The following is a 27,132-nucleotide window of genomic DNA, read 5'->3' on the forward strand; positions in this document are numbered from 1 at the left end:
TCATACACCATGATCAAGTAGGATTTATTCTTGGGAGGCAAGGCTGGCACAATATTTGCAAATCAATCAATGTGATTCATCACATAAACAAAGGAAAGGAGAAAAACCACATGATAATTTCAATAGATGCAGAAAAAGCATTTGATAAAGTCCAGCACCCATTCATGATCAAAACTCTCAGCAAAGTGGGAATACAGGGAACATACCTCAACATGATAAAGGCCATCTATGACAAACCCACAGCCAACATCATACTCAATGGGCAAAAATTAAAAGCAATCCCCTTAAGATCAGGAACAAGGCAGGGGTGCCCCCTTTCACCACTCTTATTCAACATAGTTCTGGAAGTCCTAGCCACAGCAATCAGACAAGAAAAAGAAATAAAAGGCATCCAAATTGGAAAAGAAGAAGTAAAACTATCATTATTTGCAGATGACATGATATTGCATATAGAAAACCCTAAAGTCTCAGTCAAAAAACTACTAGACCTGATAAAAGAATTTGGCAAAGTCGCAGGATATAAAATCAATACTCAGAAATCAGAGGCATTTTTATACACTAATAATGAACTGTCAGAAAGAGAAATCAGGGAATCAATCCCATTTACCATTGCAACCAAAAAAATAAAGTACCTAGGAATAAATCTAACCAAGGAGATTAAAGACTTGTACTCGGAAAATTATAAAACATTGATAAAAGAAATCAGGGAAGATACGAATAAGTGGAGGCATATACCGTGCTCATGGTTAGGAAGAATAAACATCATTAAAATGTCTATATTACCCAAAGCAATTTATAAATTCAATGCAATACCAATGAAAATACCAATGACTTACTTCAAAGACATAGAACACATATTCCAAAAATTTATATGGAACCAAAAAAGAACACGAATAGCCTCAGCAATCCTGAAAAGGAAGAAAAAAGCGGGAGGTATCACACTTCCAGATATCAAGTTATATTATAAGGTCATTGTACTCAAAACAGCATGGTACTGGCATAAGAACAGGCACATAGATCAATGGAACAGAACAGAGAACTCAGAAATAAACCCACAGCTCTATGGACAACTGGTATTTGACAAAGGAGGTAAGACAATACAATGGAGTAAAGACAGCCTCTTCAACAAATGGTGTTGGGAAAACTGGACAGCTACCTGCAAAAAAATGAAACTAGACCACCAACTTACACCACTCACAAAAATAAACTCAAAATGGATAAAAGACTTGAATGTAAGCCGTGAAACCATAAGCATCTTAGAAGAAAACATAGGCAGTAAGCTCTCTGACATCTGTCGCAGCAATATATTTGCTGATTTGTCTCCACAGGCAAGTGAAATAAAAGACAGGATAAACAAATGGGACTTTATCAAACTAAAAAGCTTCTGCACAGCTAAAGACAATAAGAACAGAATAAAAAGACAAACTACACAATGGGAGAATATATTTGACATAGCGTCTGATAAGGGGTTAATAACCAAAATTTATAAAGAACTTGTAAAACTTAATACCAGGAAAACAAACAATCCAATCCAAAAATGGGCAAAAGAAATGAATAGACACTTCTCCAAAGAGGACACACAGATGGCCAATAGGCATATGAAAAAATGTTCAACATCACTAATCATTAGAGAAATGCAAATTAAAACCACAATGAGATATCACCTCACACCAGTCAGAATGGCGCTCATCAATAAAACAACACAGAATAAGTGCTGGCGAGGATGTGGAGAAAAGGGAACCCTCCTGCACTGCTGTTGGGAATGCAGACTGGTGCAGCCACTGTGGAAAACAGTATGGAGATTCCTCAAGAAATTAAAAATTGAACTTCCTTTTGACCCAGCTATACCACTGTTAGGAATATACCCCAAGAACACCATAGCACTGTTTGAAAAGAAGAAATGCACCCTCATGTTTATAGCAGCATTGTTCACAATAGCAAAGATTTGGAAACAGCCCAAGTGTCCATCAGAGGACGAATGACTTAAAAAGCTTTGGTATATATATACTATGGAATACTACTCAGCCATAAGAAATGATGACATCGGATCTTTTAAAACAACATGGATGGGCCTTGATAACATTATACTGAGTGAAAGAAGTAAATCAGAAAAAACTAAGAACTATATGTTTCCACACATAGGTGGGACATAAAGATGAGACTCAGAGACATGAACAACAGTGTGGGGGTTACAGGGTGGGGGGAGGAGAGGGAGGGGGTTGGGGGAGGAGAGGGGCACAAAGATCATGGATTTTCAGCATTTGCTATATTCCCCCCTTAATCTATAGACAGACAGCAAATATTTACGTATGGTGTTCCCACTATAAAGACTGCTGTCTTAGGGACAAATGCTGATAAACTATTTCAGCAGTTCCTCCTTCTTCAAAGACTTATATGTAAACATAGAGTTCCATGTTTCATAGGACATACTCAAGCTCACTCCATGCTCCCTGGTGCTTTAGCACAAGGGAATGCCCCCCCCCTTTTTTTTTTTTAGTATTTTTTCTTTTATTTATTTATTTTTTGTATATTTCTGAGGATGGGGATGGGGAGGCAGTCAGACAGACTCCTGCATGTGCCTGACTGGGATCCACCTGGCATGCCTACCGGGGGGAATGCTCTGCCCATCTGGGATGTTGCTCTGTTACAACCGGAGCCATTCTAGCGACTGGGGCAGAGGCCATGGGGCCATCCTTAGGGTCCAGGGTGGATTTGCTCTGGTGGAACCTTGGCTGTGGGCGGGAGGAGAGGAACCAAGAGGAAGGAGAGGGGGAGGAGTGGAGAGGTAGATGGGCTCTTCTCCTGTGTGCTCTGGCTGGGAACCGAACCCGGGAATCCTGCACACCAGGTCAATGACTCCGACGGGTCTACCATATCATGCTTTTTACTTAAAAAAAAAAATTTACATTTCTTTTGAATGCTCATGAACAGGAGACACCAATTTCGCCTGCAAACTACTACCTTCTTTATCAGATCTAGCTAATAACACTGTTCTGTCTTTTTTCCAAATAGCTCCAGATATATGGAAAAGATTTATATAGGCGGAAGGGGATCCTCAAACCCCTCAGCGAGATCTTCTGAGAATGGCTTTTAAGATACCTAGAGGCAGAAAAAGCCCAATAGAGATCAGGGGAACTACCAGCTTTTAGGATACACCCTTAAAGGCTCCAACACCCCAAAGGGTCTCATAGGATGCCATCTGGGTCCTGCTTCAATAGTGGAAAGGAAGGTCATTGAGCTAAAGCTTGCCAGGCTTACATGCCTCTGCTGTGAGGAAACAGGGACACTGGAAGGTGGGCTTCCCCCTCGCTCCTCTAAGGGAGGGTTCAGTCTCTTCCAGCCCTGCTCCAGCCACCTATGACCTAACCTTGCCCAGAAAGCTGGGGTTTGCCACTGAAGGCTGAAGGTGCCCAGGGCCGTCGGCCCCATCTATGACACTGTGGACGAGCCTAGGGTATTTCTTCCAAGAAGCAGGTAAACTGATCTCATTCGCACAAGGGCCACTTAACTATGTTTTGCCTGAATAGTCAGGTTTTTTATTCTTCCCTCAAAGATCTCTGTTGTGGGTGTTGATAGTCCTATTTTCTGCTGCTTTGCTTAATATATAGTGTTTCCTTTATCCCTCCTACCTCAATGCCCCACTCATATTTCAGGCTGAGACCTACTCTTAATTTAGAGCTCTCTTTCCTCCTTTTTCCAACTTGTATTATGAATTTACCTTTGCCACCCAGCTTAGTGTATCCCAAGGTTCTCTTTACCAGGCCACAGTCACAGAGCTCCAGGGAAAAGCAACCTGGTCTCAACTCTCCAGGCAGAGGAGAACAGAAGCTCCATATCCACGCATGCTGCAAATGGCTTTTTCCAGTCTGCCTGAATCATTACCAGCTAGAAGCAGCGGTCATTGGGACTTGGACATGAGCTGCAAAGTATAGAATGGTGACAACAATTCTAGTGCCATGCGGACTTTTCCTGTGGGGAACTTTCCTGGACTCCTGCTCCCTGTGACAGCTCCTAACAGACTGAACTGTGGTTGGGTCGCATTTTTCAGGGATTTGGCATGGTGATGGGGCCAACTTGGACTTGGGGAACATATTAAGGACACTACTCATTCATGGATTCTTGCTGTATTGGCCAAGAGTTTGCTTAAAGGCTGTTAATCACTGTAAAAAAAATAGAGGACTGGATGAAGAAGATGGGGCACATATACACCATGGTATATTATTCAGCTAGGAGAAAGGGTGACATCGGATCACTTATAGTGGAATGGTGGAGTCTTGGTAGCATTGTGCGGAGTGAAATAAGCGAATCAGAAAAAAACAGGAACTGCAGGATTCCATACATTGGCGGGACATAAAAGCGAGACTAAGAGGCATGAACAGGAGTGTGGTGGCTATGGGGGGTGGGGGGAGGGAAGGAGGGAGAGGGGGAGGGGGAGGGGTACAGAGAGAACTGGATGGAGGGTGGCAGAGGACAATCTCTCTTCGGGTGATGGGTATGCAACAGAACTAAATGACAAGATAACCTGGAAATGTTTTCTTTGAATGTATGTACCCTGATTTATTGATGTCACCCCATTAAAATAAAAATTTATTTATAAAAAAATAAAATAAACTAAAAATAAAAAAAATACAAAAAAAAAGCTTTGGTACATATATATTATGGAATACTACTCAGCCATAAGAAATGATGACATCGGATCATTTACAATAACATGGATGGACCTTGATAACATTATACGGAGTGAAATAAGTAAATCAGAAAAAACTAAGAACTATATGAATCCATACATAGATGGGACATAAAAATGAGACTCAGAGACATGGACAAGAATGTGATGGTAATGGGGATGCGGGGGTGGGGAGGGCGTAAGGATGGAGAGAGAGGCGGTGGGGGGGAGGGGAGGGGCACTAAAAATACCAGATAGAAGGTGAGGGAAGACAATTTGATTTTGGGTGAGGGGTATGCAACATAATCAATTGTCAAAATAATCTGGAAATGTTTTCTCTGAACATATGTACCCTGATTTATCAATGTCCCCGCATTAAAACTAATAAAAAAATTTTTTTTTAAATAAAAAAAGACTATTTCATGTATAACATGAATATAAAATCATAATATATTCAATGTACAAATGCAAAGAGTAACAATTACACTTTGCAGGATGGGTTTCAGGCCTGTAAAAGTAATTTTTCTTGAAAATTAGAAATTGAACATTCACCTTAGGAATTTGGTGTTTAAAAGACAAGAGAAAATATGGTAGTGTTTATTACTTTTTTGTTTTACAGATGAATTTAATAAGATAGTATTTTCATCAATTAATGTAACCAGGTGCCTTTAATATCTTCTTGTTATTTACATTTTATGAAAATATTTAGTGAAACAAATTTTTATTGATACATATTTGACATATAGCATTGTATTGGTTTTAGGTATACAATGTAACTATTTGATAAATGTGTATACTGTGACATGATCCTCACAATAAATATATGGTCAACATCCATCACCATACATAGTTAATTCTTTCTTGTGATGAGAGCTTTTAAGATTACTGTCTTAGCAACATTCAAATATACAATACAGTATTGTGGACTATAGTGATCATGGTGTCCATTATATCCCCAGGATTTCTAACCGCAAATCTCTGTATGTTTTGACCCCCTTTGCTCATTTATCCCCTCCCCCCACCTCCTGCTTCTATCTGAGATCATAGAAAGGGCAAGGAACTAATATGTCTTGTGATCTACTGTGCTCAGATACTACACTAAGTGCTAGAAAAACAGACAGGGATGTAGAGCTGGCAAATGATCCTGTAAGCTAAGTGTACTTACAAACTGAGAAGGTTTGGGGAGGAAAAGCACAGGGCTATAGATGTATCTAAAAAGAGCACCCAGTTCAGCTGGTAATCAAGGATTGCCTTCTGAGCTCTTTTATGTGTAGGCGCCAAGGATAATAGGAGTTGGTGAAGAATGGAGAGGAAGGGTCAAGGGCAAATGTGAGAGTAGAGCTTGATTAGTGCCTTTGTGTGAATTAGAACACGCACCCCCTACTGGCAGCTGCTGCGCATACCTGGCCTAAATTGACAAGGTCTGCCTGAAGACCACCTGAGGCAGGAAAGAGCTTAAAGTTACAAGAACTGGAAAAGAGTACCATATATTCTGTAATAGGCAGAGTGGACTCAAATGAGGCTGGACAGGAAGGTGGGCCAAACCATGCCAGCCTTGTTAGGGTTTTAGATGTCATCCTGAGTACATGGAAATTAAATCTGCAGTTCTTATCATAGCCCACTAGGTTCTGCATAATTGACATCCCTGTCCAAGAGTTCTCTCTCTCTCTCTCTCTCTTACTCTCTGTCTGTCTCCATAGCCTTTAATTTCTAGTCCTTTAGCACCTACCTAGTTTGTCATTAACTTCCTCACTAATGAAATCACAAGGTCCATAATGCTGAAATGTATCTTACACACTTCTGTTTAGCACAGACCTTGATCATAGTAGATCCTCAGTTAACAATTACTATTCTCTTTCATTTTTTTTTTTTTTTTTGTATTTTTCTGAAGCTGGAAATGGGGAGAGACAGTCAGACAGACTCCCGCATGCACCCGACCAGGATCCACCTGGCATGCCCACCAGGGGCAAAGCTCTGCCCACCAGGGGGCAATGCTCTGCCCCTCCAGGGCGTTGCTCTGTCGCGACCAGAGCCACTCTAGCGCCTGGGGCAGAGGCCAAGGAGCCATCCCCAGCGCCCGGGCCATCTTTGCTCCAATGGAGCCTCGCTGCAGGAGGGGAAGAGAGAAACAGAGAGGAAGGAGAGGGGGAGGGGTGGAGAAGCAAACGGGCGCTTCTCCTGTGTGCCCTGGCCGGGAATCGAACCCGGGACTTCTGCACGCCAGGCCAATGCTCTACCACTGAGCCAACCGGCCAGGGCCTCTCTTTCATTTCAATACATCAGACTTTGGTATTTTTGAATCAGCCCACAGTCCAGAGTCCTATCCAGCTGCCATAGCATCAAGAAAAAAATCTAACACTGATTAAGCTCTTGCTGCAACCAGCAGCTTGTCAAGCATTCCACCTGCTTTTTCTCGTTTAACCTTCACAACAGACTTATGAAACAGTATTGTTATTGTCCCTCTTTTGCAGCGGGGTCACAGCACCTGTGATCAAGTCAGAAATCCAGCTCTCTGGTTCCAAGTCCTGCGTTCTTAACCACTGGGATTACTACCCTTGGTCTTGTATTCATTTGGAGATGAGATCTAGTTTGACCTCATCATTACAGAGTTATCAGTGATGTGATACATATGTATACAATGCAATATGAAAAGAGAGAGAATAACGATATACTAAATATGCCTACTTTATTATTGAATTATGTATATTAGTTATTAGTACTTTTCCATTAAGTTATTCTTTTGTACTCAAAAGAATCAGCAATGACCTAAGCAAATCTTAATATTTCTGAAAAAATTGAGTTCTGTGCCAATGTCCTGGTCTACGCAGACCAACTGGTAAAAGACAACCCATTCTAGGGTATGACAGTAGGTGAGACCACCTGAGAAATAATCAACCAATTCATCAAACAAACAAACAAAATCAGCAGAGCAAAGATTATAAGTCAACAGGAGAAAGCTGCAGTCAGATCTGGAGTATTCCAGTGTTCTGGAATTTACGAGACATAGCAACTCCATCTTTTCCCCTCCTCCTATTTGTAACTCTTAATTACCATAATTGGTGATGATGGCCTCTTTCTCTTTGGCTCAAATGTCCCTTGAATTTGTGAAGTTCTTGGGCTAGTCCATCTCTTCATACAAAGTCTGAGTGTCTCTAAGGAACTATATAAGATACAAAAGAGGCACAACAAAGGGTTCTCCTTTGACAGGAAAGATTCACACCACAGAAAGGACTTATACACAACTTTCATGATTGTAAAATAGGTATCAGAGAGCTGTGTCTCTGCAATGGGCTATTGGAATTCACGGAAAGAAGACCAGCATGAAATATGACCCTGGAGCTGGGCTTTGCAGCCAAGGCTGGCAGCAACCTGAGCGAGCAGTGGGCCTGGGCTGTAGTGGAGTGAAGAAAGGAACACATGAGTTGGAGATTCAGGGCCAGAGCAAAGGCAGAGGTGAGAGCTAGTCAAATGTGAGAGGCAGACAATGTCCAGCCTGCATCACTGGCCTAACAGGCTGTAGGGGTTGGGGGGTGTGTGGTCATGGGGATGGGTCATGGCAGTAATGAGCCAAGCAGGCCCCGAGCTATCACCATAGCCATTCTCCAGCCTCACTGCTCTCTCTTGGGTTGCAGCCAGTCCTGGTTACTCTCGGCTTAGGCTCACAAACCATGCTTGCTACGGTTGACGGAAGTGATGACAGAGCTCAAGTGGGCAGACTTTGGGCCTAATTATGATGGGAGGTGAGAGTGATGGGCCACTGCAGGGCCTTAGTAAGTGCATCAGGAGGAGGTGAGCAGGTGTCTGGTAGTGTAGTTTCCTGGCCCATCTGTGTCTGCTGCTTCTGTCTGTGCATCCATGCCTAAGACAGTGAGGGGCTATGCTTAGTTAAACAGTAACCCAGGAGAACAGAACTGAGTTTTTTCTGAGACAGCACCTTCTGCTTCCATTCACATGTCTTCAAAAATCACATATAAATATCAATAAGGCAATTAGAAGTCCATGATTGGCATGCCTAAAAGAGGCACACGTTTGCATCCACCTAAAAACCAACAAAATATGGTTGTACATGCCTAACAGAGGTCAGAGTGAAATTCTGTGTTTAATTTTCAGAGTGAATTGCTTATAATCTTGGTAATGTTGATGTTGACGTTCTTTATGACTAAGGTTGAGGGGCCCACCGGGCAAAGTATGGGCCCATGGGTCACAGTTGGAAAACATTGTGTCATATCACTTTTGGATAAACTGAAAATTTATAGCAGTGTTTTTCCAGAGTGTTGTATGAGGTCTGCCGCATCAGAATCATGGGGTGTGGTTGTGATTTATGAAAGGTAGATTCCTGAGCCCACCCCAGACCTGTTCTCAGCTTGTTGGTTTGGAGGCCCCAGAAGCTCCACTTTAGCCAGTACCCCTGGTGAGTCTTGAGCACACCGAAGTTAAGGACCCTGTCAGAGGTTCATGCTGTAGGCATAGATGCACTCACCAATATCACAGAGCCATTGGGTCTTATCATCATTAATTTTGAATAATAGACAAGGATACATTTAAGTTGAGGTTTTGACAGCACTAAATAGGACAGAGTGACTTACACTGAAGACCAGGAAACTCACTGGAAAATGACCTTGTCTAACAAATTGAATGCAATAGACTAAAGCCAAATGACTTTACTGAATCGTTTGTTTAAATATCGGAGGAAGGCCCAAGATGAGTCATAACATAAACACTGATGATGATGTCTTTTATTCTATGCTTCCCCTAGTCCCAGGAAAAACCCAAGAAAGAAGAGAAAACAGCATGGGGTTGGGGGTAGGGTGTCATTTGTTACTTAACCCTCTAGCCCCAGCCACCAGGGACACTCCATTGAGCAGTTCTCTGTGCTTCTGCCCAATATCCTCAGCCCTAGAGGAGCAGGAGTGGTTAAGAGGCAGGAAGAAATAAGGAGAATGGAAGTGTGTGAACAGGGCACAGAAGGAAGAATGAATAGTCAAAGAAAGCCCTCAAAGAAGTTACAACAAGAGAGGAAATCCAAAGGAGAAGCCACAGATGCTGAGAAGACATAAAAATAAAAGGAGAAACAAGAGAAGCAACTATAGAAGAGAAGTGAAGAAATCTGGAGCACAAGCTATAGAGCCTAGTAGATCCAAGGTCACTCCACCAAGAAAATAAGAAAGCCTAAAAGTATACAAACCAAAGAACAAAACCGCAAAACATATGATAGAACTGAAAGAAAAAATAGACAAATCCTTCAGATTGAAAACAAGGCACAGATGCCCACTCTCAGCACTCTTATTCAGCAGAGAGCTGAAAGTTCTTGCCAGTGCAACAAAGAAGCATAGGAAATCAAAAGTATATCTTTTGGAAAGGGAGAAATAAACTGTCCCAAAATGCAGTTGGTGTGATTACTTACATAGAAAAATCCCAAAATATCTACAACAACAACAGAAAACTCTTAGAATTAATAATAGTTTATCAGGGTTGCAAAATATAAGATAAACATACAAAAGCCAATTATATATCCATATATTGGCAACAAACACTGGGATACCAAAATTTAAAATCAAATACTATTTACAACTGCTCAAAAATGTTAAATACTGAGGTATAAATACAAAACATAGCTAAGACTTATATGATAAAAACCACACAATGCTGATGAAAGAAATCAAAGAAGGTCTAATTAAGTGGAGAGACATACCACTTTGTTTGTGAAGTGGATGACTCAACATAGTATATATGTCAATTCTCCCCAAGTTAATAGACAGATTTAAAGATTCGATATAACTCCTATCAAAATCCTAGTACGATTTTTTTCATAAATAAAAAGATTATTCTAAAATTAATACAGAAATACAAAGGAACTAAACTAGCTAAAGCAATTTTGATAAAGAAGGATAAGTGAGAAGAGGTAATCAACCCACTTTCAAGGCTTATAATATAGCTATTGCAATCAAGGTTGTTACTGGCAGAGGGACAGAATAGAGAAAGCAGAACAGACCCACATAATTGTCAACTGATCTTTGACAAAGGTGCAAAAGGAGAAGTGGCTTTTTCAACAAATGGTGCTGGAACAGTTGGACATCCACTGGCAAAACAGAAGAAGATAAGACAAAAAAAATAAAAACAACTCCTTAAGATAAGTCTCACACTTTGCATAAACTTTAACTCAATATGGATCATGGACTTAATTGTAAGATGTAAAACTATAAAACATTTTTAAAATTAGGATAAAATTTCAGGATCTAAGGCTAATCAAAGATTTCTTAGACTTAATACCAAAAGCACAATTCACAAATGGAAAAAATGATAAGTTGGATTTCATCAGAATTAAATACTTTTGTTTCATGAAAGACGCTATTAAGAGGATGAAAAGATAAGCTATAGAGCAGGAGAAAATGTTTGTTAGCCACACACTTGACAAAAGATTAATATTAAAGAGCTCTCAAAACTCAACAATCTAAAAAGTCATTTTAGAAAACAGCAAAATACATTAAAAGAGAACATACCAATAATAATAAGTACATAAAAAGTCTTCAATATCATTAGCCATTAGGGAGATGCAAATTAAAACCATAAGAAGATAGCACTACACATCTGTCAGAATGGCTAAAATAAAAAATAAAGACAGCACCAAATGTTGACATGGAAGCAAAGAACTGGATCACTCATCACTACATTGCTGGTGACAATGTAAAGTGGTTTAAGACTAACTTTTGTATAAAAACCTGTACAGAAATGTTTATAGCAGTTTTATTCATAATAGCCAGGAACTTAAAACAACTCAGATGTCCTTCAATAGATAAAAGGTTAAAAAAATGGTGATTCCTCCATACCGTGGAAATACCACTCAGCAATGAAAAGGAAAGACCTACTGATATACGCAAGAATCTGGATGAGTCCCCAGAGAAATATGATGAGTGAAAGAAGCCAATCCTCAAAGATTGCATACTATATGAGTCAACTCATATAGCATTTTTGAAATGAACAAATACAGAAATGGAGAACAGAATAGTGGTTGCCAAAGGTCAGGGCAGGGATGAGGGTGGAAGCTAGTGGATGTGACTATAAAAGGACAACTTGAAGGATCCTTGTAGTTATGAAAATGTTCTGTATCTAGACTATATCAATGCCAATATCCAGACTGTTATATTATCTTATAGTTTTTAAAAGATGTAAAACTATTACATTTGTATTAATATTACTATTTAAGGGAAACTGTACATCAAATCTGTCTGTGTTATTTATATTTTATATGTATGTAAGCTTATTGTAGATTTTACTGATATAAAAGGTGTATAACATAATTTACAAATAATAATAAAATATACATTACTCTATTGTAAATTCCTAATATAACCAATTGATTCTCTTGATTTTTGCTGAACTATTGTGCTGGTGGCCAGCCTATGATTTCAAGTCAACCAGAACTTGACAAATGCAATTGCATCTCTTTTATTTTAAAGGATTAGAAGAAAATACGATCTCACTGGTAGCTTCTTTATTCTATTTCTTTTTCAAGCTCCCATTTAGCCAGATGGAAGGCATTTGATTTCAACCAATGGAGAGTGTATCTAAGCTTCAGGAGCTTACCCACGCTTGTGTTTGGTGTAATCTGTGTTGATGTTCACTCAGAGCCATTTTCGGCCTTCTGCCCAACTAGATCACACTGCGTCCTCCTCACCTCCAGGTTCTACAGTTCTTCCTCTCTATCGGCTGCAGGAAACCTTCAGAGACCCTCTCCAGCCTACTGCCAGATACACCCACTGGACTACTCTACTCCACATGTGGGGAAACTCGAGAACTACGCTTAGATATCAGGGACATGGGTTGCCTTTATTCAAAGGTCGTTCAGCCTATCTGGTATCCTCTTGCGTCCTCACCCCACCCCAGGTTCATTTGGTGGCTGGGGAAGGGTTCAGGGTCCTCTGTCAGGTATCCAAGGGCATCTGAGTACTCTTTTCTTTCTAATTCTCTTCTTTCCCAATTCAGATTTTGTCTACCCTGAGAGCAGAGAAGGGTGTGCAAGAGTGGACGTATTCTTTCAGACCTTATATCGTAGGTCCAGTCCCCATGTCTTTTCTCCTTGGGTCAGCACTCTGCAGAATCATCCTTATTCTGAGTGGATAAGCATAGAATCCTTTCACAAATGGTCACAGTAACAGGAAATGTGGAGGAAAACCCTCCTGAAAACCTCACAATAGTATCCTGTGATAGAGTCTACCACCATCCTGCCTTGGGTTCACGTATTCTCTTTGTCTTTCCCTTCAGCTTGTGGCCCAAGTCCTGGAACACAAAGATATAGGCTTTGTGATGGTCGATGCCAAGAAAGAAGCCAAGCTTGCCAAGAAATTGGGTAAGTATGATTTTTTTTTTTTTTGAGGAAATGATGTCTTGCAAAAAAAGTATAGTTTCATTTATTCTTGTGTGATAACTGGGCTTTATGTTTATTTTCATTGGTATGGTCTTGAGTACCCTAGTCTTGGGTTATAGGAAAGTTTCATAAAAGTAAATATTGGCCTGAATGAGATGGTTTTACATTAATAATCAAATATATCTTTGCATCAATGCAATGCAGAGTGTTTCTTCCAGGAGAAACTGACACTAAAGACTTTTCTAAAATATTTTATTTGTTGCTTTTACAGAGAGAGGAGTGAGGGTGCGAGAAGTATCAACTTATAGCTGCTTCCCTTCAGTTGCTCATTGATTGCTTGATATGTGCCTTGACTGGGCAAGCACAGGGCTTCGGACTGATGACCTCACATTTCAGGTCTATACTTTATCCACTGCACCACCACCAGCCAGGCAATGCTAAAAATTTAAACCTTTATATTTAGATCCTAGAGTGAAAAGGTCAGCTTCTCTATCTCACTACCATCATGATCTCCCTGAGGGAGATCAAATCTCTCCTTCTGCCATCTATTATTTTCTTACCTCTTGGCTGAAGAAGTCAACAAATCCAGCACTAATGGTAGTGACTCTGGTGTCCCCGTGGTTTCTAAATTAAAGGCTAAACCCCAGCTGGGCATTATCACCAGGGATGAGAGGGAGGATTTAGACAAAGTATGCGTAGGTGACTACACAGTGTGAATTGTAATCTCTTGTGTCAACGTGATGCTCAAGTGCAAGTGTACTTCAGATCCCCTTACACCTCTAACTCCAAGGAGAGAGAAAACAGGTAACTTCCCTGCTTTTCAAACGCCCCATACGGGTACTGCCCATTTCGCTTTTTTCACATGACCAGTGAACAATGACCAGGGCAGGAGGTTATAAAACAGGACCTTAGAAGAAAGGTTAATTGGATTTGAAGTGGTAAGCACAGGGGGAAAAAGAAAATAGAACAGTTGTGGTTCAATAAACACCTTCAGGTACATGAAAGTTCATTATTTCCAGGAATGACAAACAACTGTTTTCTATTTTATTTTCAAGAAGACTGGTCTTGTTTTTTGTTTGTTTGTTTGGTTTGGTTTGGTTTAAGATTTAAATCTCAGGAGACTGTGTTTAAGTTAGGCACAAGGAAGAATTCATTGTTATAAAATGATAATGAATTATTAAGAATTTCTGGGGTATCTCTTTCTCTAGAGACAAATTAAGGAATATTTTTTTCCCCTTGAAGGAAAGCAAAGTATGTAAAACTCCTTAGTCAAAAGCAATTTGATGAATCCTTTTTCCTCCCCAGCCCCTATTACTCCCAAGTTCTCTCCCTTCCAATTGTTTTAATGAGAAGTTGGATTTCTAGTAAATTTAGTTCGAGGAAAACACTAGTGTTCTGGAGATCTAAAACTTTAGGGAAGACAAGCCAGGCAAGCATTCATAAGAATGGCCCAGGGGATATTACCCCAGTGGAGGTAATATCCAAGTTCAGCCTGGAGAAATTGCTGGAGTAGGTTTGTCCTTGACTACCTAATCCTCGCAGTTTCCAGGACAGCAGTGTTTTGTGCACAGGTCCTTCATCTCCATCAGGCTGTGCCCAAACTAATGCAATAATAGCGTCTGAACTGGTTTCACTCAGAGCAAAAGGTAACAGCAGGACATTGGCAGATACTCCCTGCAGTGCCCTTTGTAAGCAGTCATTGCCAGATTCAAGGACACATGATCCATTGCTCCTTTACATTTAGAAATGGTGCTCCGAGTTGTGTTGGGATCTTCATATGTACCCTGGGACACAGCAGGCAGGGGGCCAGCCTCCCTTTCCCTAGAGTTTCTGCAGAGGAGTTCATTTGGAGGAAGCATTCTCCAGCTCACAGAAAGTTTGAAAACAATTAATCTAAGGAATTAAGGATGCCTGCAGTTGGACTGAATCCCAGCCTCAGCTCCTTAGCCTTCCTGGGGGGTAATGTAGTCTTCCAGAAAGTATTTGTTAATGTGCACAGCCTTCTGTCAAGAGCAACAGGAGGTGGGAAGAAGATGCAGACCTTGCGCTCACAGCGTCCTCAGTTAACTGGGAAGGGAGAGTGTGCAGAATTCAGTTATTCTAGAAAAGCAAGCTGTTCATGCTGGCCACAGACATCTGTGGGGTGCCCAGTGTGTCCAGGCTCTGTGTGACACCCTGAGCTACCAAGGTAAAAGGACCCTACCCTTGGGAAGCCTACTGGTATCATGAGCTCAGAGAAGATCGATCATGGCAGGAGATGATGAAGTGGCCTTCCTGGGAAAAATAAGTCCTAAGCTGAGGCCTGAAGTTGCTGGCCAAGACGACAGATGGAAGTGGGGGCTGCCTCAGACTATACCTGTAGAGAATCGTGCTCTGTGACTTTTCCTGACACACTCTTCCAAATCAGCTTGTGGATCAAAAGCAAAGGGAACTACCAGGATGGAGATAGCAGTTCTCAAGGAGCACAGCCCTACCCAGGGGCGAGCATAAAGGGTAGGGTTGGCATGAGATTGTGGGAGGACCTGGATAGCAGGCAAAAGAGTCAGGTGGGCGTTAGGTATTCAAACTTTTTGATAAGGTCATGGGATTTTTGGAAACTTAAAGCAGTGCTGGGTGGAGAAGAGCTTTTTCTTTTAAGTTAAAATCCAGGCAGAATTGTTGGTCCTTGACTATTTTGATTTAAATCTCTGCTTTGGGAGCACCTGCAAAGTGTGGTCTCAAGGGAACCAATCCTAGGATTAATGCTGGTCCCTCTCTGCTGGACTCTGGCCAGCAGGATGGTGTTTCCTGCATCAGGATGACTGTGTCCTGGGCAATCTTCCTTTCTCTCAGGTTTTAATGAAGAAGGAAGCCTGTATGTTCTAAAGGGTGATCGCACGATTGAGTTTGATGGCGAGTTTGCAGCTGATGTCCTGGTGGAGTTTCTCTTGGACGTAAGCATTTATGCACAGTGGCCCAGCATGGACTTGTTTGGGTTCAAATAGAGGGGGAAACAAAACCTTAAAATAAGACACAGAAGCTGGGTAACCGGTGTCGGTCTATGACAAATTTATTAGGCTTCACAAAAAATTAAGGAGATCCTACATCACAGTGCTATTTACTTCTTCGGGGAAGCTGGCCCTCTAGTCACTTTAGAAACTGTTTTATTCATGACTGGCAGGTCACACATCAGAACTGTGTAGTAGTAATATGCTTAGTAGTTATGCACCAACATCCCCTAGAATCCCCTTGGCTTTATTCCAGTGCTTCTGAAGCGAAGATATGGAGGAAGAGGTGGATAGTCAATGGGAAATGGAGTAATAATCAGCTGAGTTACTCTCAGATCAGAATAAGAAGAGGTGGGACTAATGAGCCCCAATGTCAATCTTCCTCTCAGCCAAGGAAGTTCACCACCTTCAGATTCATATGTTCAGGCAAATAGAGGAACAAACACCACAAAAATACTTTACCAATAGATAAACTGACACTTCTAACAGCAGCTGTGAAGTCAAGTTCAAGCTGTTTTTGAACACAGACTTCTGTACAGAACAAGATCATCCACAGTGATGATTCTTTCACAGCTTGTCCACAGTGGTCTTGCCTTTTCTCTACAGCTTCAACAGCCTAGAGAGTCAAAGTGAGCAGAAGGTTACCTCCAACCAAAAAGTGCCCATAGATTCTCCTCAGCCCTTTCATTGACCCAAAACTCAAACCTTCAAAGGTTAAGGGCAGCAACTGAGCAACCTTGGGACAACATGGCACTGCCCCCACTCTACCAGCAAGGCCAGGGCTTCTAGAAACTGTAACAGAACCAGACTCTAGCTACCTTCATCGATAAGCAACAAGATTGACCCATGCAAATAGAAGTTCAGAGTGAGGGCAGATTTTAGATTGAGCAAATCAGGGCTCTAGCTCCATTTTTCTCTGTAAATCATGGAAAATGCAGTGTGTTAGCTTTGTCCCCAAGCTGACTGTTCTTGGTCCTAAGATAGCCTGGAGTAGGAGATGAAATATCCCATTTTCTCATTAATATTTACTAACAAGGAGGGGGAAATTTGGCTTCCTATTGTTGCCTTAAAGAGAAAGCAGAATTTTCCTAAAGCTTTGAACAAATCTTCCTTGGAGATTCACTGACTAGAATTGGGTCTCATACCATTCCTGTATCAATATATGGCAAGAGAAATAGAATTTTCCCCAGACCAAGCAGCCTACCCCTGAGTTAAGGTTAATTCCTCAAAAGGTGCTGCTGCTATACTCACTGGGGGCAAGGGGGAAAGGATGCTGGGGCATTAACCAAAATCCACAGCTTCTCTCCAAAACCCTGGACATATGTGCCTGATTCCTGGGGAAGAAACCAATCTTGTGTGCGTATGTGTGGCATTTCAGCTCATTGAAGATCCAGTAGAGGTCATCGGCAACAAACTAGAAGTCCAAGCTTTTGAACGCATCGAAGACCACATCAAACTTATTGGCTTTTTCAAGAGTGAGGACTCAGAATGTAAGTTGTCTACCAACCCTAGCCTGTTGGTCTAAAGCAGGGGTAGTCAACCTTTTTATACCCACTGCCCACTTTTGTATCTCTGTTAGTAGTAAAATTTTCTAACCACCCACCAGCTCCACAGTAATGGTGATTTATAAAGTAGGGAAGTAACTTTACTTTATAAAATTTATAAAGCAGAGTTACAGCAAGTTAAAGCATATAATAATAATTACTTACCAAGTACTTTATATCGGATTTTCGCTAAGTTTGGCAGAATAAATCTTTATAAAACAACTTACTATAGTTAAATCTATCTTTTTATTTATACTTTGGTTGTTCTGCTACTGCCCACCATGAAAGCTGAAACATCCACTAGTGAGTGGGTGGTAGGGATCAGGTTGACAACCACTGGTCTAAAGGCTTGATCCCCAACAAGGTATATTAGATTATCCATAAAGAGGATGGGCCATTGGCATGTCCTATGCTGGGTAGTAGAGAGAGAGAATCTTCCTTTCACCCTGCGCAAGGGGTCACCTGCCTCGATTATGCAAAAACAGGCAGGGGAGCTGAAGAACAGAAAGTATGGACCATGTGCTCGGGCCCTGAAGGCAAGTGAGTGTTTTACAGAAGAGAGAAGCCCTTCCTCCACTTTTCCACCTGTGCACCCTCCAGTTAGATTATCCCCAAAATGGGGCACACAGTGGACTGTCTTCCTGAGTTGGCAGCTCTCAGGGTCACCAAGTTGGAGAGCTTATCAGACACTTGGACAGCATTAAAGGAAAATTGGGATAGGACTGGGCATAGCAGCTGCAGCACAATGTGGAAAATTGCTGGCCAAGCCCGCTGACCACCAAGGCCGCCACACCCTTGGGTACATTCCCTTTGAAAGCTTTGTGGCTGGGTTTTGGGTGGGCACAAGAACATCTCAGAGCATCAGCACAATCCACCCAGGGGTGAAAGGGTGGTGAGTGCGAGTCAGGAAGAATCAAGAAGGGAAAGATCCAGGAAGACTCACTACCTGAGTACCTTTTCTTAAACTGCTTTGGCAGCATAAGCCCAGTGAGTAAGCCTTTTTCTGGTGTCTCAGCCCTGAAGAGAGGGAGTGGGAAGACAGTCTGGTAGCATAGTATAGGAGGGAAGTGCAAATAAGGGCTGCATCTGGCTATTTCAGGAAACGCCAAAATATTTTGAAATTATTTGTGAAGCTTGTCTCTACCCCATCTGCCAACTGGCATCTTTAGTCATCTCAACAATCCACCAATTTTCTCTCCCCCATGTCCCAGCTGAATGCTCTCTTCATTTGCTACATAAGAGCCTCTATTCACTCTCCTTAGGAGTGTGTTGGGGGAAGGTGGTGAGCTAGGGAGTTTTGCTCCAGTTCTTTAGGTGACTTTATTTCAATTTTCACATTTCCGTATAGATGCTGACTGCCCTGTGGTGCTGCTGCTCATGAGATCAGAGTAGAACCCTAAGCCAGGCTTCCTGAAGACAACTACTGTTTACAGGAGGCTAAGGGTTCAATTCCTGCTTGAAGTGCCAACCTAGGACTTACTTGGCTCCACCATTTCCCATCTTAATAGGGATATAGATTGGCTCCCCAAGAGAGGAAAGGTGTTCTTTTGACACAGGTCTAGGCTGTGCTTTCCATCAAAGTAGGAGTTTAGGAGGTCGAGAGAGGCTCATCAGTGGCAAGAAGACAGGAGAGGGGAAACAGAGAATCCCAATGGAGCCCACTGCTGCTGTAAATAGATGTAAATGACTTAGCTATAGCGTTTCCTTTTCTAGACCCTCCCACTTTCCTCTATTCATTCTCCAAATCTGCCATTCATCTTCTTCCCCTCCACTCAATCCTTTACCCCAACTATCAGCATATATGGTATAGTTTGTGACAACCCAGTCCGTTATATGAGGATTAGTTTGTGTGAACATGGATCAGTATGTACAAGTTTCTTGTACATTTTTCAGATCCTCTCTCATTTGTGCTTGTTGTGCTTATCTCTGTTCTAGAGAGGATCACATTATACTGTGGTTCTTTTTTTTTTTTTTTTTTTTTTTTTTTTGTATTTTTTCTGAAGCTGGAGACGGGGAGAGACAGTCAGACAGACTCCCGCATGCGCCTGACCGGGATCCACCCGGCATGCCCACCAGGGGCGATGCTCTGCCCACCAGGGGGCGATGCTCTGCCCCTCCGGGGCGTCGCTCTGCCGTGACCAGAGCTACTCTAGCGCCTGGGGCAGAGGCCAAGGAGCCATCCTCAGCGCCCGGGCCATCTTTGCTCCAATGGAGCGTTGGCTGCGGGAGGGGAAGAGAGAGACAGAGAGGAAGGAGGGGGGGTGTGGAGAAGCAAATGGGCGCCTCTCCTATGTGCCCTGGCCGGGAATCGAACCCGGGTCCCCCGCACGCCAGGCCGACGCTCTACCGCTGAGCCAACCGGCCAGGGCATACTGTGGTTCTTTAAGAGTCCATAAGCTGCCCTAGGCTATGAGCTTTCTTACTCATCTTGGTGTCCCCTGAGCCAGCATTATTCTTGAAATATTGATTGAATATTAGAAAATTCTACATGCTCCTGGAATTCTAGCAAAAACTTATGCTTCCGATGATGAAGGGATATGGAATGCCATGAAGTGGAAAAAGTTAATCTTGTTAAGAATGAATCACAAGATCATCGACTTCCAAGATTATGGAGTATTTGTAGAACAACTACCAGCACCATTACCATTACCATTATTATCACCTTCAAATCGAAGGCTTGACCATAAATGTCTTTACCAAGTAACTGTCCAGATATAGTAAGGCACAGCATGGCCACATCCATGTGGCCTTATGCTTCTCTTCACCATTTTGGACTCAAGTTTGGGACCAGAGTCAAACATGGTCTTGATTAATTTTCAATAACCCTTTCCAGGGATCAGAATTAAAAAAAAGCAAAACTTGCCCTGGCCGGTTGGCTCAGTGGTAGAGCGTCGGCCTGGCGTGCAGGAGTCCCAGGTTCGATTCCTGGCCAGGGCACACAGGAGAAGCGCCCATCTGCTTCTCCACCCCTCCCCCTCTCCTTCCTCTCTGTCTCTCTCTTCCCCTCCCACAGCCAAGGCTCCATTGGAGCAAAGTTGGCCCAGGCACTGAGGATGGCTCTGTGGCCTCTGCCTCAGGCACTAGAATGGCTCTGGTTGCAACAGAGTGATGCCCCAGAGGGGCAGAGCATCGCGTGCCGGGTGAATCCCGGTCGGGTGCATGCGGGAGTCTGTCTGACTGCTTCCCCGTTTCCAACTTCAGAAAAATACAAAAAAAAAAATCAAAACTTAAAAAGAGGTATACAAAAACTGGAACTTACCAAAAACAAGATTCCTGCCTAGAAGTTTAAAATACTTCTGTGATGTCATTTTTGATTGAGTTGCTTTACGTACTGAGGTACATTTCTCCTTACATTGTGTTCATTCACAATCAGGCACGTTTATAACTAGCAGTGAATGTGAGCAAAAAACTTATCCTTTTGGTCTAGCATGTGACAATTTTTTTCTTTGCCTTGTTCTCTCTGGGTTTCCTTTTTTCAATCTACCAATTTCATAAAACATATAAAAGCATGGGAAAGAATTCTTTTGGATGATTGAGTGCCAGTCAGTACAAACTCCTTGGGGAAACTGGATTTATACTGCTCACAAAAGTTAGGGGATTTTTATAGCTTCATATTCATTTTGAAATAATCCCTAAATTTGTGAGCAGTATAATTATCTACCTAAATAATATCTACTTAATAATCATTATAATCACCCCTCCCACTCTCTCTACATTATTTAAAAGGAGCAATGTCTGCATTGTGCATCTTGAAAATGTCTCTCCCTTCCATCGTTTCCTCTTAGATTACAAGGCTTTTGAAGAAGCAGCTGAACACTTCCAGCCTTACATCAAATTTTTCGCGACCTTCGACAAAGGGGTAAGTACCTATGAAACCACAATTTGAACATTTTCATAGGCAAGAAATATTAAAATGTGAACTCTCCACTACTTTTTTCTTTTTCTTTAGAAATGTTAACCACCCTCCACCCATTTACGCTTTCTCCAGAAGTATTAGAAAATGGTGGTAAATCATTACTGACTAAGCGATGTGTACAAAGATGTTTATTTTGGAAGATGTAAGGGTATTTCTGAAAGCATCCAATGAAAAGAGATGAACCAACCACTCATTATCACCTTTGGCACTATGAACAGAGAGTGTGTGAGCCCAGAGTGTGCGGGACACTAATCACTGCTTCTTTTTTGTTTTGTTTTCTGTTGTTTTGTTTTTTAGAGCCATCCTCTCCATCCCTGGGTTCACACACTGTCCCTCTCTGGGTCAGGATGGGGGTGGAGTGGGGAGGAGCACTGACCTCTGCAACCCTGGGTGCCTCAGAAGATGTCCTCATCTTCAAGAGATGTCATTGATGTACTTATCTGTAATTCAATTGCTCTTTATTTTCCAGCTGTGGAGAGTACTCCACCCTTGTTCCAGGTACTACTAAAATGGCTACTCTTTGTACTGTGCTTTCTATATTTTGGGCACGATTTGATATATTGCACTAGACTAATCTCTTAGCCTTTAAACAACTTCAAAAGTGAGAACCCCCACTTCCCAGATGAAAAAAAATTTTAGAAAGGTTTAAGTAATATCAATGGTCACCAGTGAATTAATGGTGGTGCTGAGATCCCAGTTTAGGACAATGTGTGCTCAAATCCATGCCCTTTCTTCTGCACCACACCATTACTGGATCATACTTACCCTGGAGATCCAAGGTACACATTCCCACTCCCACACTCACATAACACACACATATATAGCACACATAGCACACATGTGCAACACACTTAAAATATACCCACCACACATGTAATACACACATAGCTGCATAGACAATATACACACTATACAATAAACAAGCCTAATGCACCTCCTCACGCACACCCACACTCACCCACACACATAAACACCATCAAATACATACACATTCAACGTGCTTGAAGTATTCTGTGGAAACCAAGGAAGCCTGTAGATCCTAAAGCCAGGGAAAAGTCTTATGGAATGAGGTTGTATTTGATTCACACATATTGAACCACTTCTACGGCAGTGGCCCCACTTTACAAGTTTATAATCCAGAAGAGATGTCCACAATCTAAATTACATAGCCTAAACTTGAAGAACATTTCTACTAATTGGTTGGATTAGAGTTGGGAGAGATCTTGAGCAAGAATACCAACAAGAATCATAATTATCCTTTATTAAGTATTTTTTTACATGCCAGGCTTTGTGCTAAGAGCTTTATATAGGCTTTCTCATTTCATCTTTTCAACACCCCTGTAAGAGAAGGATTAGTATTCATAGCCTCCAGAGGATGAAACTGAGGCATTGAGAGATTAAGTGATTTGCTCCTGATCATGTAGCTAGTGAGTCGGCCTTTCTTCAAAGTCAACACTCTGTGCTACTCTACTCCAGAAAAGGAACAACACACGTACAATGCGTCTGGCACATGGTAAGCCTTCAGTGAATGTTGGCTAGCTACAAGGACTGCTATTAATGAAAGCAGTCATTTAGGTCCAGGAGGATGGAGGTTGGGAGAGCATATTAGTAGAGAAGGGGAGGAAAAGAGAAGTTTGAACTGAGTCCATCACTGACATCTGGTTATTATTGGTCAGGAGTGCCTATGATGACTCCTGGGTAAGAACTCATCCAAGGGAAGAGAGAGTCAGGCAAACAAATGTGGCCAAGCAGCAAAGCCTCAGTTCTTAGAAGGGTGATTCAATGCAGAATTCAGGGTGGGGTCTATTTTCAGATGTGCCTCCCAGCCCAACCATATGGCTTTATGTCTGTGGCCCAAGAGGAAGGTGAGGTCAGGCTATAATTAAAAACTCAGAAGGCTCTTCATAAAGACTCTATAAGACACTGAGCCATAAGTGTCCCTGTTCATGTGGCCTTGTGGGAGTTCATAACACTCAGAAAGAGACCTATAACCCCTTTCTGCATCTATGTGGAGCGCAGGGGGAAGAGCTGTCATACCAAGAGGACTCATTGCCATTGGGACTTCAGAGCTTGCACCCATCAGTTAAGGGTATGGATGCTAATGTCTAGTGGGACTCAGAAGGCATTGTTGCACCAATCACATTATTCAGATGGCACACAATTTAAACTTATGAATTGTTTATTTCTGGAATTTTTCTTTTAATATTTTTGAACTGTGGTTGACTGCAGGTCACCGAGACCATGGATAATGGGGGACTGTTGTATTTGAGTTGGAAATGTAAAGAGGGTGAGATATCAGGGCTGCTGATGTAGATTTGGGAGTTTGTAGTTTCCAAACACTGTCCATATTGATATCTCTCAAGGAGATTTTAAAACTATGGATCCAGCCCTGAAAATCAGGATTTTTTAAAGGATTTTGACAGGGCCCAGGAATATGTATTTTAAAAAAGATCCCAGGGGATTTTACCTGGCACAGCAGTTTGGGACCAGAGCCCATCTATGGACCCTGATTCTAAATCAAGCCCCACAAGGAACCAGAAGGGGTTAGAGGGCTAAAGATGGTGCCCATTCCATTGCACCTTACAGCCTGAGAAATGTCAGCTCTATCTATCCCCATGTGATCTCCCACCGACCTGTTCCTTTCTTGGAGTAAACAGTGAGAAGCAAAATCAGTGTTTGAACCATAATGGGACCAAAAGAAGCAACGATTACCTGAGCAAAGTTGAAGGAGAAGATAGACATTGGAAAGCCCTAAATTCACTGAACTGGCTCCATTTGCAGTAATTGAAATGGCTTACATGGAAAAAAGCACCTGTAGCAAAATCCATACACTTGCAAATGTCAACATGGCCATGGTGCTTTGTAGCTTTTTTTCTGTGGCAAAAATCTATCCAAATAGTTTTTAAAAAGGCACCAAAAAGCTCATTATATGGACCTCCTAGGCTTGCAGTAGTAAAATCCATTCACATATTGTTGTTCTCACCCATGAGCCAGGTCTGGCCCCAGACCAGTGTCTCGGTACAGTCAGCCCATTAAATATGTATTGACTAATGAATAAATCAATGCCTCAATCAATAAAATCTTCAGCACGTACCACCAAAAATACAAATAAAAGAATTTAAAAAGTATTCTTGGGAGATCTGAAGATGGCAGCAAAGTAGGCAGATGCACAGACTCCCAGCTCTCACCACCAAACTGGAATACAAATCAATTTAGAAACAATCAGCATGAAAAACAAACTCTGGACTATAAGAACAGCTCTCAAAAACCAAAGAGCAAACAAGAAGCCTCAACAAACCTGGTAGGGAGCGCCTGAATCTCCCCAGCTTAAGAAATGGAGGGGGGCGGTGAGGCTGAGAGCCCAGAGGGGATCTCACTCCAGGAAAAAGAGCAGAAATTACTGCTCACAGCCACTTGTCTGGCGACCAGGGAGCGAGGTCTGTTGAAAGGACCAGCTTATCTCCCAAGTGGAAAGGGGAGAGAGAGGGACAGATGGTGAGGAGCAGAGGAAGGCAGAGGACTACCTAAAAAGCTGACTTATCCAATACTGGAGGTGGCCATGGCTGGGGGAGGGACTGATCCTTTCACAAAACAAAAGACTGAATTGCTCCCAAATCACAGATCTCCAGACATCTGCCAGCTCCTATCAGAACAACAAAACACAGCTGAAAACAAGAAGTGGGGAGGAGGGGCAGTAACTCAGGTCTCCATGGAGATCTGAGATACACCTCCCCCTACTGAAGCTGAGAAAACACCCTGCCCCCAGCAAGATTAGTTGGTGGAAGAGGCCTTCAGAGTCTCAGGTTACACCCACCTCTTTCCTAGATACAGTTTCAAGGAAGCCCCCTGCTGAGATCAGTAAAAAAAGACTATCACCTGTTAAAAAAACAAACAAATCAAGACTTCAAAGCAGCCCAAAACCAAAAGTGAATTACAAATAGTAGCTGATGCCAACCCAAGAAGATCTAGAAATAACAAAACTGAAAACAGAAAGCAGACAACACCAAGCCAAGACTCAACCAGCTCTACAAGCAAAACATCCAAACACAGACACAATGAGAAGACAAAGAGGTGCAATCCAAATGAAACCCCAAGAGAAACCTTCAGGAGTTGAACTGAGTGATATGGAAATAACCAAACTACCGGATGCGGAGTTCAAAATAATGATTGTAAGGATGCTTAGGGATCTTAGAACAACAATGGATGGTCATTATGAACACCTAAATAAAGAAATAGCAAGTATAAAAAGGATATTGAAATATAAAAAAGAATCAGTCAGAGATGACAAATACAATATCAGAAATAAAGACTACAATGGAAGGAATTAAAAACAGGATGGATGGAGCTGAGGATCGAATCAGCAAGTTGGAGGACAAGTTGAATGAAGGCATGAAAGCAGAGAAGAAAAAAGAAAAGAGAATCAAAAAGTCTGAGGAAACCCTTAGAGAGCTCTGTGACAACATAAAGAGAAATAACATCCTCAAAATAGAGGTTTCTGAAGAAGAAGAGAAAGAACAAGGGATAGAGACTTTGTTCAATCATATCATAGCTGAAAACTTCCCTAAATTAGTGCAGGAGAAACTCTCACAAGCTCAAGAAGCACAGAGAATTCCATTAAAGAGAAACCAAGACACATCATATTTAAAATACCAAAGCTAAGTGATAAAGAGAAAATATTAAAAGCTGCTAGAGAAAAAAAAGGTTATCATCTACAAAGGAGCCCCCATAATGATGACATCTGACTTCTCAACAGAAACACTTGAGGCCAGAAGGGAATGGCAAGAAATATTCAAAGTAATGCCGAACAAGAACCTACAACCAAGACTACTTTATCCAGCAAGGCTATCATTTAAAATTGAAGGAGAAATAAAAAGCTTCCCAGACAAAAAAAACCTCAAGGAATTCACTACAACCAGACCAATGCTGCAGGAAATGTTAAGGGGCATGGTGTAAATAGATCAAAGTGGGAAAAGAATATAGCAAAAGAGGAATACAGCTTTAAAGAATAAAATGGCAATAAACAACTACATATCAATAATAACCTTAAATCTAAATGGATTAAATGACCCAATCAAAAGACATAGGGTAGCTGCATGGATAAGAAAACAGGACCTGTACATATGCTGTCTACAAGAGATACACCTTAAAACAGCCTGACCAGGTGGTGGCGCAGTGGATAGAGCATTGGACTGGGATGCGCAAGGACCCAGGTTCGAGACCCCGAGGTCGCCAGCTTGAGCGCGGGCTCATCTGGCTTGAGCAAAAAGCTCACCAGCTTGGACCCAAGGTTGCTGGCTCCAGCGAGGGGTTACTCGGTCTGCTGAAGGCCCGTGGTCAAGGCACATATGAGAAAGCAATCAATGAACAACTAAGAAGTCGCAATGTGCAACGAAAAACTAATGATTGATGCTTCTCATCTCTCTCCATTCCTGTCTGTCTGTCCCTGTCTATCTCTGCCTCTGTAAAAAAAAAAAGAAAAGAAAAAAAAGATGCACATAGACTGAAGGTAAACAGATGGAAAAAAATATTTCATACAAATGGAAATGAAAAACAAGCTGGGGTAGCAATAGATATAGTACCTAGGAATAAATTTAACCAAGGAGACTAAAGACTTGTACTCGGAAAACTATAAAACATTGATTAAAAAAATCAAG

The 27,132-nt window shown here is 41.8% G+C and overlaps 1 protein-coding gene across 1 annotated transcript in view; it reads left to right on the forward strand.

Annotated features, from left to right (window-relative positions):
• The window catches only part of CASQ2 (calsequestrin 2), an 81,284-nt gene that overhangs the window by 26,454 nt on the left and 27,698 nt on the right, over nucleotides 1-27,132 (forward strand). The window contains exons 2-5 of the mRNA XM_066268214.1: nucleotides 12,929-13,013; nucleotides 15,864-15,964; nucleotides 17,397-17,508; nucleotides 21,348-21,421. Coding sequence (XP_066124311.1) covers nucleotides 12,929-13,013; nucleotides 15,864-15,964; nucleotides 17,397-17,508; nucleotides 21,348-21,421 — 372 coding nt within the window. The remainder of the gene's footprint in view (nucleotides 1-12,928; nucleotides 13,014-15,863; nucleotides 15,965-17,396; nucleotides 17,509-21,347; nucleotides 21,422-27,132) is intronic.

The sequence above is a fragment of the Saccopteryx bilineata genome, chromosome 3, assembly GCF_036850765.1.
Source record: "Saccopteryx bilineata isolate mSacBil1 chromosome 3, mSacBil1_pri_phased_curated, whole genome shotgun sequence".
In the NCBI taxonomy this organism is placed as follows: Eukaryota; Metazoa; Chordata; class Mammalia; order Chiroptera; family Emballonuridae; genus Saccopteryx; species Saccopteryx bilineata.